General features: G+C 41.6%; 1 protein-coding gene across 1 annotated transcript in view; it reads right to left on the bottom strand.

Annotated features, from left to right (window-relative positions):
- The window catches only part of ALG13 (ALG13 UDP-N-acetylglucosaminyltransferase subunit), a 68,681-nt gene extending 50,256 nt beyond the window's left edge, over positions 1-18,425 (bottom strand). The window contains exons 1-3 of the mRNA XM_058154638.1: positions 18,293-18,425; positions 12,562-12,724; positions 9,823-9,961 (exon numbers count right to left, since the gene is read on the bottom strand). Of these exons, the coding sequence (XP_058010621.1) occupies positions 9,823-9,961; positions 12,562-12,724; positions 18,293-18,373 (383 nt within the window). The 5' untranslated portion in view covers positions 18,374-18,425. The remainder of the gene's footprint in view (positions 1-9,822; positions 9,962-12,561; positions 12,725-18,292) is intronic.
- Between the last annotated feature and the right edge of the window lie 919 nt (positions 18,426-19,344).

The raw sequence follows: 19,344 nt of genomic DNA, 5'->3' as shown, positions 1-19,344 counted from the left end.
CCGCTTGGCCTCCCTCAATGCCACTAGATAGGTCTGAATATTCATATTTAGAATACAGTAGTCCTTCACTTACAGTTTATTTAGTGACCATTCAAACTTACAGCGGCACTGAAAAATGTGATTTATGACTGTTTTTCATAATTATGACCTTTGTAGCATCCCATGTTCACGTGATCAAAATTCAGATGCTTGGAGACTCGTGACGATTGCACTGTCCCTTTTGCAACCTGTTGACAAGCAATGTCAATGGGGAAGCCAGATTCACTAACATCCAGGTTATTAACTTATCAACTACAGTGATTCACTTAACAACTGTGGCAAGAAAAGTTTTAAAATGGGGCAAAACTGACTGAACAAATGTCTCACTTAACAGTAGAATTTTTAGGTTCCAATGTGGTCGTAAGCCAAGGACTGCCTGTATTGCAGGCAAACTCTGCCCACATCCTGGAGTTTGATCCTGACGGAGCTCAAGGTTGACTCAGCCTTCCATCTTTCCGAGGTTGGTAAAATGAGGAGCCAGATTGTTGTGGGCAATATGCTGACTCTATAAACTGCTTAGAGAGGGCTGTAAAGCGCTATGGGATGGTATATACCTAAATGTAAGTGCGACTGCTATTCTTTCAACTATCTCTGTTGTTTCAACTTTCAACTAGCTATATTTCTATTTATATGGCTGTTGATATATTACCCTCACCCTGCTATTACACTGCTCATTGCCCATTAGATGAATCTGTTCATTCTGAGGTCAGCACCACTCCTGCACTTTTGTTAACAATGTCAGCATTAACTTGTACCAGAGCTTCAACCAGACCATCTATCTCTAAAATTGAGGTAAGGTAGGCAAGCCTATACATTTTATAAATAAATAACAAATTAATTCAGGCTAGATAGAAGACTCATTGCAAGGATAAATTGTTTTTATTACAGTCCTCAACCTACAACCATTCATTCAGTGACTGTTCAGAATTACACTGAAAACAGTGATTTACAACTGGTCCTTGCACTTGTGAGCATTTCAGCATTCCCCATGGTCACATGATCAAAATTCAGGTGCTTAGCAATCGGCATCTATTTACTATGGTTGCAATGTCCTGCAGTCATCTGATTGTGATTTGAAGTCTTTCCAGTCAGCTTCTGACAAGCAAAGTCAATTGGGGATGCTGGTTTCATTTAAGAACTGCATGATTCACTTAACAACTGTAGTGAATCACTTAACAACTGTGACAAAAAAAATCGCAGAATTGGGTGCAATTTACTTAACAACTGCCTAGTTAGTAATGGAAATTCTGATCCCAACTGTGGTCGTAAGTCAAGAACTACTTATACAATGGAGGCATGGCCAGTGTCACGACAAAATGGACACGAACCCCAAGAGCTCTGGGGTGAGTGCTGATAATCCCCTCGAAATGGGGGTCCGCTTCGGACCATAGCTGCCCTGCAGGGGCAGCGAAGAATGAGGCAGCAAATTCCCTGTAGCTCCGGCTTTTTTCCCTCAACCCAGCGAGGAGGACCGCAGCCATCACCAGCTGCTTGAAGTCGGGATGGCAACAAGAACAGGCAGGAAGATAAAGCACAAATATTGAATAAGATATTGAAGCCTGGTGAGTCAATACCAGCTCACGAAGAGCCACTTAAGGCAATTTTGCCAATAAGCATTTAAAGAAAAACTGAGAAACAGCGGCTAATTTAAACAGGAAATGAAAACGGAAGGAAATAATTAAAGATACCTAAAACCTGACAAAAGGTGGCTTGGAATCTATTTCTAGAGCCCTAATTGAATAAGAACTACTTATACAATGAAGCTCTGATAATTCCTCAGTTACCGCAGAAACTACAAACCAAACTATCTATATGTAACAGCCCCGAGGTTTAAACCAAACCTCTATTTTTTCCACCTTTTATGTTATAACAAACATCTTGCTCATTTCTCTGATTTGGGTGTCAAGGCTGCTTGCCACGTGCTTTGATAATGATCTAATGGAGTCCCAGGCTTTTTACCTTCAGCTTTGCCACCTTAGGTCCTCACACCATGGCACAGAGGACTTGGCATTGATTCAAAGCAAATTGGCTGTTAAGTTGAAAGTAATCATCTGGATCTCTTTGAACCTTCCTTTCCAGCCATTTACTTGTAGCAGTTCAAAAAGCAGAAGATGAGATCTTCATGAAATCATCTGTGTGATGATCAGGAAGCAGAACATTCATTCCAAATGAACAAGGATATGTGCCCACAAGAGGGCAGACATCAAAGAAAGTCCAGAGAATGGTCCCTGTGGGGTACCCTGTGAGTACCATGGACAGCTCCCAGCTAATAGACAAAAGACTACAAGAAGTTGGCAAAACTTGACTTAGCTCAAAAATGCTGGGTAACAGATACAGACAAAATTGAAAACTGTTTTTTCCCCAAAAACTGAACAAAATGAATGAGAAAATATCAGAACATCACTTTACCAGTTTAGTTAGGAAATACACCTTTGATAAGCTGTTACTGACTAAACAATAGAATATTTATATCCTGACTAAAGTTAAGATTAAGAGTTCATGTACTGCTCTGGTTCTTCATAATAGTGTGGTTCAGAACAAAGAAATTTATTGTATTACTGGTTGGATAAATTACTGAGTGGATAAAATATCTAAAGGAAATAAAAAAATAATGGAATTATCCCAATAGCACAAACAAGAGCTATCTATCTTGCTTAATTCAGAACTTAAGATAACTAAAGGATCATTCTCAGCAACAATGAAATTAAAAACACAGGGACTTCTGGTGGCACCGCGTTGTTGATGGTGTTCTTTTTTAGACCGCCAGCCCCATGATCTCGTAGAGCCGCTCAGACAGTGCAAATTAGCTGTCTGGCGGCTCGGAAACCTTTCCCTCGGGTGAAAAGGTATAGGTGAGCAATCGAGCTGAGGTAGAGCCCCCTGGAAAGCCCCAGGATGATACTGGAGGCTTGAGGTGAGGGCTCCCTCCCAAGCTCGACAAGCTCCGGATCCGGGATGCCTTTGCAGGAAAGCAGAGCAAAACGCCGCAACCACATCTGTGATCAATATTGAATCTGGAATGGATTTTTAAGCAGACAGAGCAAAATTAGGAGTACTGGCAGTTGCAAATATCAAATTTTAACTCCTCAGTCATAGTATATATATTTTTTTGAAATGATTTAAGAAGAAGACAGGAAATGGCGTCTCTGTTGTAACAAGACATGAAAATGAAAGTTAAAGGAAGTACTCGTTAAAGCTATCAGCGCTGAAGTTACATGAAGAGATTAAGCTAAGGAATGATTTTAATTAATTTGATTAATTTAATTACAGTGCTTAAGAGAAGATCTGAAGATTTCCTCTTTTCTTTTTCTTTTTGTAGTTTAAAGTTTAACAGAAAATGGCTTTTAAGCAAACAAGGTTAAATGTTTCTAAGGACGTTGAAGCTTTTCCAGTTCAAATACACAAGCTAAAAGAAGATATGAAAGAATATCTAAAGGGTTTAATAGATCAAAAATTTAGTGAATTAGAAAAAGAAATATTGGAACTTAAAAACACGGTGGAAGCCCAGAATAAGGATATGAGTGAAAGTATGATGGTAGAATATTCAGAATAATCAAATAATTTATCTGGAATCTGGAAAATAAAATAGAGGAAACTGAAAAAGCCATATTGGAACTTAAAAGTATGGTGGAAGCTTGGAATAAGGATATGAGTGAAAGTGTGCTAGCAGCTTTTCAGTGTTTTTCAAAATATGAGATTCAGTTGAATGAAAGAATGGAAGAAACTGATCAAGCTAATTTGAATTTGGAAATGAAAATACAGGAGGTTCAGAGTAACCAAGTTAATTTGAATTTGGAAAATAAAATAGAGGAAGTTCAGAGTAAAATGGATAGGGTGGATGAAGAAATTGTTATATTGCAATATAGATTGATGGAGTATGCCTTGAGAGTTAGAGGATTGAAGGAAAATAAGCAGGAGAATTTAAAAGAGATTTTTATACAGGCTTTTACACGTATAATTGGAGAGTACCCAGTAGATTTTGAAGCTCATATTGAAAAAAATTTACCGAGTTAATTCTTGGATTGCTAGACAAAGGCAGTTACCAAGAGATGCTGTGATTTATTTCACAATCAAGAAGATTAGGAATGGAATTCTACAAGCATTTTATAAAAATAAAATTCAAATATTAGGACAAGATGTATTAGTGATGAAAGAAATTCCTCCTAAAATGTTAAGAAATAGAAAGGAGTTTGCCTTTTTGGTGGATGAACTTAGGAAACATCAGATACAGTATAGATGGAATATTCCAGCTGGACTAATAGTGAATTATAAAGGAAGAAAGTTTTGTTTTAGTACAGTTTTCAAAGCAAGAGATTTTTATACTAAAGTATTAAAGGCTGGAAATCCCTTATTGCTAGAAGCTAAGATGAGAACAGGAGTGGAGATGGCAAAAAGATGGGAGAAAGAAGTAAAACAAACACAAGATAAAGTTGGACTTGTAATTACTGAAGAAGAAATAGTGGGAAAAGTAGGGAGGTATAAAGAGGAAACAAGAAACAGTTTTAAGCGAAAAGAGTTTTTTTCTTATGGGAAAGGATAAATTATAATTGACATTGAGTATAATATAAGAAGAAAGGTTAATTTATATAATGGTTTTTGTAAGAATAGTTATTTGGAATTTGTAAAAAAAAATTGTATTTGTTTGAATTTATAATTATGATTGTAGTGATGTTATTTGCTTATATATGGTTGAATTATTAACAACTGAATTATTTGATTTGGGAGTGCCTTGATAAAAACAGAAGAAATGGATTCAATTAGGGAATGTATGAAAAATGGTTATAAAATATTTGGTAATTTATAGTGATGGAAATATGGGGAACAATTAGGATTAAATGTAAATGGTACTGTTTGAATTTATAATCTGAAGGTTTGGTAATTTATAGTGATGGAAATATGGGGAAGAATCTGGATTAAAGTTAAATGGTATTGTTTGAATTTATAATTTTAATGCTTGAGTGATTGTAGTATTGTAAATTATTTTGGATAAAATAGATTTGGGGTTAAATAAGGTAATGATAATAGAATAAAGAAATGGAGTATTAAGGATTGAAAAATGATATTATTTGTTATTATGTATGGCAGATTTATAAACTTGCTGGATTATATAAAGTATTATGAAGAATAATAAGGAGTAAATTGACTCTAAACCTAATATCGGCAGTTGGACTTTCGTTACTGAAACATTGGAAGATGGAATATTGTTTATTGTTGAAGATTGGATTAATTTTAATGGAGTTAAGAGAGAAAGAAGAAACTTTAGTTTACTCAAAAGAATGTCTACGAAAAAATATTCTCAGCGTATTTGAAGACTACCCACAAGAATATATATTGGAATGGAATGGAAAAACTGAATTGATTATATTCAAATCAAATATCAGACTGAAGTATCAAATAGTTTATGAGTGACTGTAAGAATTGTATTGTATTAACGTATTTGTTTATATGGGGAAGGGGAGTTAAGGTTTCAAAGGAGAAAGGAGAGATTATGGATTATGGTCTATTGGTGTAATTTAGTTTATGACTGTTAGATACAATATCCTGTATTTTGCTCTGGGAAGTCTGGGGGGGAGGGGAGGAAGGGAAAGGGAGAGGGAGGAGGGAGATGGGGAATTATCGATATACCGAGTATAAGCCGAGTTTTCAGCACGCTTTTGTGCTGAAAATCGCCTCGGCTTATACTCGAGTCTACTCGATGTACTTGAACCCCGCACAGGAGACGCCAAAGAGGCGGCGAGATCGTCCGCGGATTTGCCCAAGGCTGAGCAGTTCGCCGCGGATCCGAGCCAAGCGGTCCCAGTCCAGCCAAACGGTGAAAGCGACATGCGGCGCCGCTCCGCTTTCACCGTTCGGCTGGACTGGGACCGCTTGGCGGGCGAGCCGCCAGCCTTCTCGGCCGACGCTTTCACCGCTCGGGAAACCCTCCTCCCTCAGCCGAGAAGGCTGGCCGGTCCCAGTCCAGCCAAGCGGTCCCAGTCCAGCCAAGCGGTCCCAGTCCAGCCAAGCGGTCCCAGTCCAGCCAAACGGTGAAAGCGGGCGGCGCTCGGCATGTCGCTTTCACCGTTCGCTGGACTGGGACCGCTTGGCGGGCGAGCCGCCAGCCTTCTCGGCCGACGCTTTCACCGTTCGGGGAAACCCTCCCTCCCTCAGCCGAGAAGGCTGGCGGCTCCCCGCCCGCCGCTGACCGAGCCAAGCGGTCCCAGTCCAGCCAAGCGGTGGCGGGCGGCGCTGGCATGTCGCTTTCACCGTTCGGCTGGACTGGGACCGCTTGGCGGGCGAGCCGCCAGCCTTCTCGGCTGAGGGAGGAGGGTTTCCAACGGTGAAAGCGCCGGCCGAGAAGGCTGGCGGCTCCCCGCCCGCCGCTGACCGAGCCAAGCGGTCCCAGTCCAGCCAAGCGGTGAAAGCGGAGCGGCGCCGGCATGTCGCTTTCACCGCTCGCTGGACTGGGACCGTGGAGGAAGCGGAGCTGCCGGCTGTGGCGCTCGCCGGGCGAGCCGCCGCCGCCTGGAAGAGGAGGAGGTGACCTTCACGCTGGAGAGGGTGGGGATGGCGGGGTTGAGGCGTGCAAGAGGAGCGGCGTGGAGGAAGAGGAGGAGGCACGCCTCTTGCACGCCTCAACCCCCACAGCCGGCAGCTCCGCTTCCTCCCTAGGGCACACAGGCGCACACACACACACAAAAAGGCCTTTCAACGCTCACTCCTCTTGCACGCCCCTCAACCCCCCCACAGCCGGCAGCTCCGCTTCCCTCCCTAGGGCACACAGGCGCGCACACACACACACACAAAAAGGCCTTTCCACGCTCGCTCCTCTTGCACGCCTCAACCCCCACACAGCCGGCAGCTCCGCTTCCCTCCCTAGGGCACACAGGCGCGCACACACACAAAAAGGCCTTTCCACGCTCGCTCCTCTTGCACGCCCCTCAACCCCCCCACACAGCCGGCAGCTCCGCTTCCCTCCCTAGGGCACACAGGCGCGCACACACACGCACACACACAAAAAGGCCTTTCCACGCTCACTCCTCTTGCACGCCCCTCAACCCCCCCACAGCCGGCAGCTCCGCTTCCCTCCCACCTTCCTCCTTGCCAAAGTCCGCGGTGCCCGAAGCCGTTCGCTGGCTCGCTCGCTCGCCGCAGGAGATCGGAGGACGGAGGCCAGGCAACGGGAACAGCCCACGCTCCGAAGAGGGAAAGGGAGCGAGTGGGTGGGTGGCTGGGACGAGACCCCCACCACAAACACACACACACACGCCCCGTGAGACGTCTTGCTTGCATGTCACACACACGCACCGCTCGCTGGGGGAAAAAAAAGGATGGATGGATGGATGGAAGTAAGGAAGGAAGGATGGATTGATGGATGGAGGCGACCGCTTTGAAGCGCAACCCTTCTCCCGCAACTAAGGGGTCAATGTTTTCCCAATCCTAGGGTGTGGGGAAACAGTCATTCTTTCTTCCCCCCTAGTCTCTCCCGAGATCGCACTGCAGCGCCCATCATCCCCAGCCGACAATCTGAGCTCGTGCCATCGATGTGGTCCTTGAACTTCCCCCTCGTTTCTTACCCAGCCTAGGATGGCGGCGTGGAGGTGTGGTGGTGGTAAACGGCCAGGAGAAAGCTTTCGCTCTTTTCGAGAGGTCCTCTTGGAAGGCTGCCTTGGAAAGGGAAAGTGGGGAGGGGGCAGAGATTTCTCCCTCAAAGGTCCCCTTGGAAGGCTGGGTTGGAAAGGGAAAGTGGGGAGGGGGCAGAGATTTCTTCCTCAGGTCCTTCTAGAGTCCTTGAAAAACTGATATCATACAAGGTTAATAAATTATACTCCTCCTCCTCATTGATGAGTTTTTCATCCTGAAATTGATTGAAACATTGTACCATCATATGCTGCCATAGTATAGTGTTAACAACATCTGTAAAGATGATATATGAGCATGACACTAAGTTTTTTCTATATTTCCCCCTTTATTGAAAAACTTCCATCATGCTTCTTTCTGAAAACAAAGGTCATTATAATATACCTCATTATATATTTGATTTGATGATATTTCAGTTAATAAATACCATTTAAGGTGTTAAGCTTCTTTTCTTTTTCAGCAGCAAAGTGAATTACAACTTTAAAGAACTTTATTACTTTATATTCATTTATTTTAAGTATAGATTTTAGATTTTTAAACAAATATGTTTAGAGCTTTTATATCTTTCAAGTTATTCAAATTATCCCCTCAGCAGGTATATAATGGCATCCAATTCCAATATCATGTTGGGGCTTTTGAGCAAGGGAGGAGGAACGTGAGCACCGCCTTTCGCGCTGGCATTCCGGGATTTCCCTTTGTTTAGAGCTGGGAATCCTCCTTCCCCCTTTTGCACTCCCTCCCTCCCTCCCTCTCTCTCCCTCTCTCTCTCTCTCTCTCTCTCTCTCACTCACACACACACACACACACACACATCTAAAGTCGATTGGCACAATGAAAGGCAAAGACCACAATTGTTTTAAGAAAGAAGCTTTAGCAGGGAGGGGGGATGGGAGGGTGTTTTAAGTTTTGGCAAACAGCCAGGCCAACTGTATTGGAGAAGGTCACACAACTGGCCTTAACATTTTAGCTGCTGTCTTTTTCCTCACACTTGGGTTTAATGATATTAGAGACCCTTATTGCCCTGCCAAAAAAAAAAAAAGAGCCACCCCAACGTCTATGAAAATTAACCTTCTCTGCCAAGAGACACTGTGCAGGGTATTTTCACTATTGGTGTGCATACAGGCTTAGATTTGTGCTGGGTTCTTAGTGCTTAGAGCACTGACCTTCAGAGGCACCCTGGTCCCTTGGAAGCTAAAGGAGGACTCATTTTCATGCTTGCAGTTGTATTGTCAATTTCTGTGAGACAATGTTGTTGAAGTAACTCACTCACTCATTCATTCATTCATTCATTCCTTGTGTGTCCAATCACACTTAGCCAATAAAAATTCTATTCTATTCTATTCTATTCATTCATTCATTCATTCATTTTATTTTGTCAAATACATATTAAATAATTATATAAATATAAGCATGAATTGAATACATAAAAGGAATACAACTAAAGGGAACATTAGGACAGGGACGGTAGGCACGCTGGTGCTCTTATGCACGCCTTACAGACCTCTTAGGAATGGGGTGAGGTCAATACTAGATAGTCTTTGGTTAAGGCTTTGGGGATTTTGGGAAGAGACCACAGAGTCAGGTAGCACATTCCAGGCATTAACAACTCTGTTACTGAAGTCACATTTTCTGCAATCTAGATTGGAGGTTCACTTTAAGTTTGAATCTATTGTGTTCTCGTGTATTGTTGTGGTTGAAGCTGAAGTAGTCATTGATAGGAAGTACATTGTAGCAGATAATTTTATGAGCTATGCTCAGGTCATACCAAAGGCGGCGTAGTTCTAAATTTTCTAAAGCTGGGAATCCTCCTTCCCCCTTTTGCACTTTTATTGTTTTTCGTTCAAATAAATATTCATGTTATTTTACTTGGCTCTATCTTTATATTTTACATTGACCAGTAGCTGCCTCATTTCCCACCCTCGGCTTATACTCGAGTCAATAGTTTTTCCCAGTTTTTGTGGTAAAATTAGGTGCCTCGGCTTATATTCGGATCGGCTTATACTCGAGTATATACGGTAATTGGTAAAAACTTTTTGTAAAACTTTTTCAATAAAAAAAAAAAGAAATTAAAAACACAAAAAGCAACTGTTTTGCTCCTAAATTTTTTGACTTAAGAGCCAAGAACATCTGCAGAGCAACCAAGAATGTTAGGAAAATCCATACCTGCTTGTGCAATAAAAGAGATGTCCATCTTTGTGCAGCTGCCTGGCCAATTCCAACTGATGGTTGTCCATAAGTTTGTCATTGATCGCAACCAGGAGAGGTTTCCCAGCTTCTAAAACTTCCAAACAACTGCCTGCTCCTGTAGCAAAAGCACCAGAACCAGATCATTCTACTTAAGATAGCAGCAGCCATTCAGCAAAAATGGGTCGATGGAATAAAATAGATAATAAGAAATTGGATTACATAAGAAGGCTCCCTTGCCCATCACCAAATTGATTCTTTTATAAGTTGAAGAGAAAGTATATAATATAAGTCAGAGTTGTTTGAGCTGAGCACCCCATCTACCACAAAAGTCTTGTGGTGTGAATATTCTTTCTTTTTCTTTCTTTCTCTCTTTCTGATTCAGTAAATCAAATCAATAAAGAAACTCTTTTGCTTTCTAACTGTTGCATTTAATGTCACACAAGGGTAAAATTATTCAATAGTCATGGAATGCCTTATTTACAGTATTAAATCAAATTATGCTTTTGTTTTATTCTGGTCCTGCTCACTTCGTTTTAGTCCCAGCCATGTTTTGGAACATGTCAATTAATAATTACAAGTGCATTAGGGTTCTAAAATGGTTGCATTCTTTTAAGAGAAACTAATATCTTATTCACCAACTGACTTTTGGGCATTTTATAAATGCAGATGGATAGGATTTTGTAATGACTAAGCAGGTACTCCAGATAGCACCTAGGTTTTGATGTTTGTCTTAAAAAAATTGGGAAAATATTTTTATGAACAGTGACAGCCAGTTTTGTCTAGTGTTGCCTTAGGGACAGGCTAGAAACCAGGAGGTTCTGAGTTCTAGTCCCTCCTTAGGCATGAAAGCCAGCTGGGTGACTTTGGGCCAGTTACTCTCTCTCTCTGCCAAACCTACCTCACAGTTAGAGTGAGGAAGAGGAGGGACTCATCTTGAATTGTGCAAAATTAAAGGTGGAATATAAATCTAGCAAATAAACATGCACAAATTTGACATAGCTTCTACCTATATATACTAGCAGCTGGTTTTGCATAAAAATGTACAAATCCATATCTCAGACTATACCTTGCTTGGCTAACGCTACAGAAGAAATGGACCCTTTTCTAAAAATTTTAGAATTTGTTTGGACTTTATATTACATATAAATGACATTTCAGATTGCAAACATATAGAATTAACAGGTTAACAGAGTTGGAAGGGACCTTGCAGGTCATCTACTCCAACCCCCTCCCGTGCCCAAGCAGGAGACCCTACACCATTCCTGACAAATGGTAGTCCAAGCTTTTCTTGAAAGCCTCCAGTGATGAAGCTCCCACAATTTCTGACGGCAACTTCTGTTCCATGGGTTGATTATTCTCACTGTCAGAAAATTTCTCCTCATTTCTAGGTTGAATCTCTCCGTGCCTTGGAAAATAGCTTGTCTCCTTCCTCTCTGTGGCACTCCCTCATGATTGTTTCATGACTTTCAAACTGCTCACTCGCCATAAATACAATAAAATTTCTATCGCTGTATCTCCCTTGTGCATAAGACATTTCTCTTTTAAATCAACCTTCATATTTGTTTCCAGGAGTGAAATGCTACCGGTTCAGACCGGTTCTGCCGTCCGGGTAGGGAAAATTTTGACTGGTTCGGAGAACTGGTAAGGAAAATTTTGATTGGCCCACCCATCTGCCCTCCACCTTCTCTCACCTCTCCTATATTCTGCTGTTTATTAACTCAGCTGATTCGTGTGGCAGAGCAATTGCCACCTCAGTTGAGCTAAGAAAATGAGTCTTAATCTCATTTGCTCTCAACTAGAATAATAAAGCAAACCTTTCAGTTGCTCCCCCCACCCCCTTAGCAGGGAAAGGAATACTAGCTTTAATGAGATGTCTGGGCATTCAGCCAAGAGCAATTATCACCTTCTTAAAATGTTGGGATGCTTCAAACCACCTTGCCTGAATTGAGAAACTGCCTCAAAAGATACTGCCTTTTGCTTCCTCCTGAGCAAAAGCAGAGAGCCTCTTCCAGGGAAGATTTCTCTATCTTCTATTTTTCTTCCACAGCAGAACAAAAAGGCCTCTTCCTGTGAAGGGTATTCCAGTTCTTTATTCTGATTTTCTTCTGGAGCAAAAGAAAGCCCTTTCTAATGAAGCAGTCCCACTGGTTAATTGTTCTCACTGTCAGGAAGTTTCTTCTTAGTTTTAGGTTGCTTCTGTGTTTCTTTCTTCATCCATTGCTTCTTGTTTTGCCTTCTGGTGCTTTGGAAAATATATTCCCCCCCCTTCTTTCTGGAAGCCCCTTAAAAGCCTGTTGCCTAATATACTCTTGGGCAAAGTATGTGAGCCAGTTCTTCCTTTCAATGGTCCGTGAAAGTACATCTATAGTATGTAGATAATAAAGTTGAAAAAAGGTGAACATTTTTACAGAGCTATAGATACGTTGAGGCTGGGTGTGACAAGGAATGGCTGGGAGGGGTGGGGCCAGGTGAGGCACCCCTTGATGTGAGTGACATTGAGTTGGCCATGACTACCAAGTCACACCCACAGAACCGGTAGGGAAAATTTTTAATTTCACCACTGGGCAATACTCTTTACATAAATAAAGGATGTAAATAAATGGTCCACTTTTCCCCACATAAAGACAACTTATCCTCCTACATTGTTTTTGTTCTTTTTGATGGGGTGAGCAAAGGTTGTCCAAGAGACTGGGTGTTTGTACCAAGATGCTTTACCTGCGTGGCTTATGACCAGATCTGCTTTTTTAATATCTTCAGAAAGTGAGCTCTTGAATCTGAACACTTCCAGAGTAAATGTGGCTGTGCTAAATGAATCTGGACACTCTTTGCCTCGGCCAACCTGAATGACAAGCTTGCGACAGCCAAGGTCCTGTAAAACCTGCATCAGAAAGAAACATATATTCTCACTGAGGTTAAAAATAAACTCATTAGAAGCTACAAAGGTGATTTTATTTCTCTCTCCAAGATGAGAAAATGTGCATGACATACTATTTCGCCGCGAATAGTAGCCTTTCGCTGCGAACTGAAGACACATCTTTTCACTCGCGCGGGGCTGGCTTAAGTTTTATTGATTTTAAATTTCTTATTACTAATTTTAAATGGGGTTTTAGTTTTTTATATATTTTAAAGTTTTTAGGCTAATTATAATAAGTTTTTTAACTTGCATTTTAAATTGTATATTGTATTGTCTGTTTTTTTACTTTTGCCTGTACACCGCCCTGAGTCCTTCGGGAGAAGGGCGGTATAAAAATCAAATAAATAAATAAATAAATAAATAAATAAATTTACAACTATGCTTCTGTATCCTTTTGTAAGAAATGAATTATTACTAATACATTATTGGTTTGCGGGGAAGGCTTTCTTTTTGATGCCTTCAAAGCAGTGTTGACTCCTGGAGACTGACTGGATGAGTCCCTGCAGTTTTCCTGGCAAGGTTTAGTTTGGCACTTCCACCTTCCCAGGGCTGAGAAATAGGAACTGTCCCAAGGTCACCCAGCTGGCTTCATGCCTAAGGCAGGACTACAACTCATAGTCGTCCATTTTCCAGCCTGGTGTTTTAACCACTACATCAAACTCTTAAGGCTGGTTTCCTCCAAATATGTTAGACTATAATTTCCACCAGCTACTCTCAACATAACCAATAGCCAATAATGGCAACTGTAGATTGAAAGAGGGATAATGGCTATGTTGCATACCCACTCATTCTCATCATACCTAAAAGCAATGTAGTGTTCCATCAAATGATCTAAAATTGCACGATGGGTTGGCCACCTGCTTTCCTTGCTGTCAATCAACTCAGCAGGCGTGCACTTAAATCGGAGACAAAGCATCGCCTTTTAGCCACTAATATGGAATGTAAATTGTAGACTGAGTCATTTTAAGACGCTGTAGAATTTTCAGAAGAAAATAAATAAGGACAGGAAGGGCCATTGCAATCCTAAGTATCTAATTATTTGATACAATAGTTCAATTGGCTTATAAAATAGATTATGTAAGATAAAATTATATAAGAGCTATTGAAGTCTGCAAAAATTGTTTCTGAGTAAGTGTATTGAAGACTGAACTGTCAAACTACACTCATCAAGGGATGTCTGCAGCATGTGGTCCAAATAGTCAAGATAATGGCTGCATCTTGCAAGCAAACTGGCAAGCAAAACTCTACTTGAGGACATAAAAAACAGGTGGCTCTTTGATTGCACAGTTGCAAATACCAGTCTGATTTTTTTTTATCATATTCTCTGAATATTCTCTGACTCCTATGAATATTCTGCAGAACCCAGGTAAGGCAATCATGCATTTTATCATGAGATTCCCACAAAAGGATTTTACTGCTGGTATTAAATGGTTAAAATCATTAGGCCCATTTAGGGATAAATTTCATGGCATGTACTAAGACTAACTCATAGCTGCTGGATTGTACATTTTAACTATTTCATAATTTGTATCCCATTTTCAATTTTACATAATCCATTCTAATATTGTACATAGCTTGACTGTGAGCATCAATGACAGGAGGTAGGAAACCAGCAAATACAGCTGTCATCTTTTTGTGGGATTAAGCTCTGACAAATGCATGCAGCTCTGTACTCCATTGCAGCATGCCATCCGCATTTACATCAGAAGCAGTTGCAAAGCATATAGATGGCATCCTTTAAATTTTACTGAGATAATCAACAAACATGGTCATAGTACAGGAATTTAGGATTAAATATTTGATCCAAGTATGGAATCATCCTGGGGAATCTTTTCCTGATGATCTTTAATAACATTGGTAGAAGGACATCACCAGAGATTAAAGTCTTGAGCCAGCCTATTCTTTAATCCAGTGTTTCTCAACCTTGTCAACTTTAAACTATGTGGGCTTCAACTCCCAGAATTCCCCAGCCAGCAAGAACTGTCAATCTGGCTGGTGCTAGCAGGCTTGAAATAAGGCATTTTTGAATAGGCATGCATGCATTGGGGCACACTTTTGATTGTGCACAGACTCACTTTTGACTGTGCATGCACCAGGGCTCACTTTTTTTTTATTGTTTACATTTATACCCCGCCCTTCTCCGAAGACTCAGGGCGGCTTACAGTGTATAAGGCAATAGTCTCATTCTATTTGTATATTTTTACAAAGTCAACTTATTGCCCCCCCAACAATCTGGGTCCTCATTTTACCTACCTTATAAAGGATGGAAGGCTGAGTCAACCTTGGGCCGGGCTTGAACCTGCAGTAATTGAGTGAGTACATCCACAATGGGACTCACTTTTGGTTGTGCGTGTCTGCCTTGGGGCTCACTTCTAATCATGCACATATTGGGACTCACTTTTGAGCATTTTTTAAAAAAAATTTGCATTTATATCCCGCCCTTCTCCGAAGACTCAGGGCGGCTTACACTATGTTAGCAATAGTCTTCATCCTATTTGTATATTTATATACAAAGTCAACTTATTGCCCCCAACAATCTGGGTCCTCATTTTACCTACCTTATAAAGGATGGAAGGCTGAGTCAACCTTGGGCCTGGTGGGACTAGAATCTGCAGTAATTGCAGGCAGCTGCTGTTAATAACAGACTGCATTAGCAGCCTGAGCCACAGAGGCCCTTTAAGGTTTTAACCTTTAAGGTTAAGGCATTAAGGTTTTAATATTTTAACTATTTTTACTTGTTTTATAATCTTGTTTATAAATTATAATTTATAAACTGCTCTGAGTCACCTTGTAGGGGAGGTTATAAAAATTTAATAAAATGTCCGTACTGTGATTCACTTTTGAACATGCACGCACATATTGAAATCCACTTTTGAGTGTGCATTTATGTCCACACTGGGATTCAGTTTTGGCTGTGCACATCTGCATTGGGGCTCACTTCTGATGGTGCAGGCACTGGGACTCCTTTTGAGCATTCTTGTCCTCACCAGTACTTACTTTTGAGCATGCATGCATACACTAGGGGTCCCTTTTTTATTTATTTTTATTTTATTTTATTATTTTGATTTATATACCACCCTTCTCCCGAAGGACTCAGGGCGGTTTACAGCTGAATAAAAACAAAAATACAAAAATTAAAACATTATTTAAAAACTGATTCAATTTGGCTAGAAATGATTAAAACTCTAATAAAACTCTAATAAAAGCCCCCATTAAAACTATTTTTGAGCATGCTTAAGAGCCCTGGTGGCACAATGGTTAGAATGCAGTACTTCTGCTGACTGACTGTAGTTCGAGTCTCGCTGGCTCAAGGTTGACTAAGACTTTCATCCTTCTGAGGTTGGTAAAATGAGGACCCAGACTGACTCTGTAAACCACTTAGAGAGGGCTGTAAAGCACTATGGGATGGTATATAAATGTAAGTGCTACTGTTATACTTTCAACTATCTCTGTCTGTTTCAACTTTCAACCAGCTTGATATCTATTTCTATTTCTATTTATGGGTGAGGGTTGTTAGTTGCGAAGTCGTGTCCGACCCATCGCGACCCCATGGACAATGTTCCTCCAGGCCTTCCTGTCCTCTACCATCTTCTGGAGTCCATTTAAACTCATGCCTACTGCTTCAGTGACTCCATCCAGCCACCTCCTTCTCTGTCGTCCTCTTCTTCTTTTGCCCTCAATCTTTCCCAGCATTAGTGAGGAGAGTGCAAAAGTTGGCTTGAAACTCAACATTAAGAAAACTAAAATCATGGCATCCGGCCCTTTCAATTCCTGGCAGATAGATGGGGAAGAAATGGAGGTAGTGACAGATTTTATTTTCCTGGGCTCCAAGATCACCGCAGATGGGGACTGCAGCCAAGAAATTAAGACGCTTGCTCCTGGGGAGGAAAGCTATGGCAAATCTAGACAGCGTACTAAAAAAGCAGAGACATCACCCAGCCAACAAAAGTGCGTATAGTCAAGGCTATGGTTTTCCCAGTTGCAATGTATGGCTGTGAAGGTTGGACCATAAGAAAGGCTGAGCGCCGAAGAATTGAGGCCTTTGAACTCTGGCGCTGGAGAAGACTCCTGCGAGTCCCTTGGACTGCAAGGCGATCAAACTGGTCAGTCCTAGAGGAGATCAACCCTGACTGCTCTTTAGAAGGCCAGATCCTGAAGAGGAAACTGAAATACTTTGGCCATCTAATGAGAAAGAAGGACTCACTGGAGAAGAGCCTAATGCTGGGAAAGATTGAGGGTCTTATTATAGGTGGAGACAAAACAGAGTACAGGGGGGAGGTTCAAAAACTATCCACATGGTGCTTACAAAGCAACCTGAAAAAAAGGTTCCATTTCCTTAGGGTCTTGCGAAAAAATAAACTGCTGACCTCCTTTCACCGGCCCACAATAGAAAATGTCCTCACTCATAGCATTACGGTATGGTATGCTGGCTTGACAGCCCCGGCTTGACATTACAGAGCACAGCACAAAACACAGTGGGCTGTCCCCTGATACTACTTGCTAGGGCTCGCTGCCTTGGAAGAGTGAGGATAATCCTCGGGGACGACTCACACTGTGGTCAGACCCTCTTTATTCTCCTACCATCTGAAAGGAGATATAGAAGCATAGGCAGCCACACAAACAGGCTGAGGAACAGTTTTTAGTCATGGGCTGTCAGGCTCCTGAATGAAAAATAACCCTACAACAACATAGCACCATTGACTTGCGATGCGACCTGCAGTAAGCTCACATTGTGCAATAAGATTGGGTGTTTGTTAGTAGGATTCACTGGGCTGGGGACTTTCTTTTTGTCTTTCATTGCGAGTTATATGGTGTTGAGGGGGGGTGCATGAAGGGAGGCTCAGCCAATCTCATTGTACACATGTTCTCTTTGACAATAAAGGGTTGAATTAAATTGAGCATGCATGCAACCGGGACTCCATGTTGAGAGGGACCCCTTGCATCTGCCCTATGAATTTATTTTTATTTATTTATTTATTTATTTAATCGTATTTATATACCGCCCTATCTCCCAAGGGACTCAGGGCGGTTTACAGGCACTAAAAACAGATAAATAGAATATAAATACAATATAAAACATTTAAAAAACTTATTCTAAAGCCTGTCCAATTAAAAATAGAAATAAAACCCAATTTAAAACCCAAAATTTAAAATCTAGCTCAGTCCTGCACAATTAAATAAGTATGTTTTAAGTAAGTTTTAATTTTCTTTTGCCAGTTCAGGCGTCTTCCTTCCGAGCGAGCCAATTGCTGCAAAGAGGGGACTCGGAGGAGAATTGCATGGTTTCCCTCCCGCTCCACCAGGATTTTTTCCAAGCAAGAAAATTTTCAAAGGAGCCGAAAACGTCAGCTTGGAATGCAGAGGGATCACAGAGACACAGCCGGCCAGCGCCTAGAAAAGGCACAGGAAGTGACGCAAAAGCGCAAGCCTCACTCCTTCCGCCCTTCGGTGGCCGGCTGTTTGCTCTGAGGCTCGGCGCGAGCTTTCAAAGATGGTGTCGGGGAAGTGGGAAGGACGGCTCTGAAGACTCGCCTGAGTCGCTTCGGGAGTAGTCACGGCGGCAATGAGGTCATCGAAGCTGGTGGTGCCGACCGTAACGAAAACGGACTTCATGGCCGACGAAGAGACGGAGCGATGATAGAAAGGATGGCGGCTGGAACGGTCCCGGGAGCTGCCACAACTTCCGGGACGAAAGATCGTCGAAGGGGGTCGCCTTAAGACCAGAAATACCTGGACTCGGGGCGTTATAGAGATATGAAAGTAGACTAATACATATCACCATGTGGTGCACGCATTCCGGGCTCCAATTAAAAAACACCTAGTTTTGCAATAATGTCAGATTTAAAGTTTAAACGGACACCAAAACACCTCGAATGTAATGAGAGGGGCGAAGAGCTGTTGTCCTTTACATATTTGGAGTTGCAGCAGCTCCCATAACGTCTAGCCAGCACTTGTGTCAGGGTGGGTGTAGGGAATATGGAGTCCAAAGAAAGTTTTACAACGTGAAAAAGGACCCTGCAAACTCCAGTGCCATTTCGTCTCTGCAGCACTAGGTATGCAAGAGAAATATTATATTTTGAGTTCTGCATTTTTTTTATTTTATTTTTTTTGCAAATGCTTCTCGGCAATCCTTCAGTGCCATTTAATGCTCCTGTTTCTGTTAAAGAATTCCAGCTTTAGCAAATTCAATTTCTGCCTTCCTTTGCAGATTATTCTTTCAGGCAGCAGCAAAGGTTCCCTCCCCATTTGTTCTCTTGTGCAAGTAGGGTCATGCATTGGATTGTATGCAGGCAACAATTCTGTTGCTTTCATATCCTTGCTTTATAAACAAATATATTTGAGTACAGAGAGTCCTTGACTTACAACCGTTGTTTAGTGATGAAAGTTACAATGGTACTGAAAGAAAGTGACTGATTACCATTTGTCACACGAATAGAATAGAATAGAATAGAATAGAATTCTTTATTGGCCAAGTGTGATTGGACACACAAGGAATTTGTCTTGGTACATACGCTCTCAGTGTACATAAAAGAAAAGATACATTTGTCAAAAATCATAAGGTACAACACTTAATGATAGTCATA

This window comes from Ahaetulla prasina, chromosome 11 (assembly GCF_028640845.1).
Source record: "Ahaetulla prasina isolate Xishuangbanna chromosome 11, ASM2864084v1, whole genome shotgun sequence".
In the NCBI taxonomy this organism is placed as follows: domain Eukaryota; kingdom Metazoa; phylum Chordata; class Lepidosauria; order Squamata; family Colubridae; genus Ahaetulla; species Ahaetulla prasina.
The sequence above is the reverse complement of the archived record's forward strand: the minus strand, read 5'-3'. Positions and strand labels throughout refer to the sequence as shown.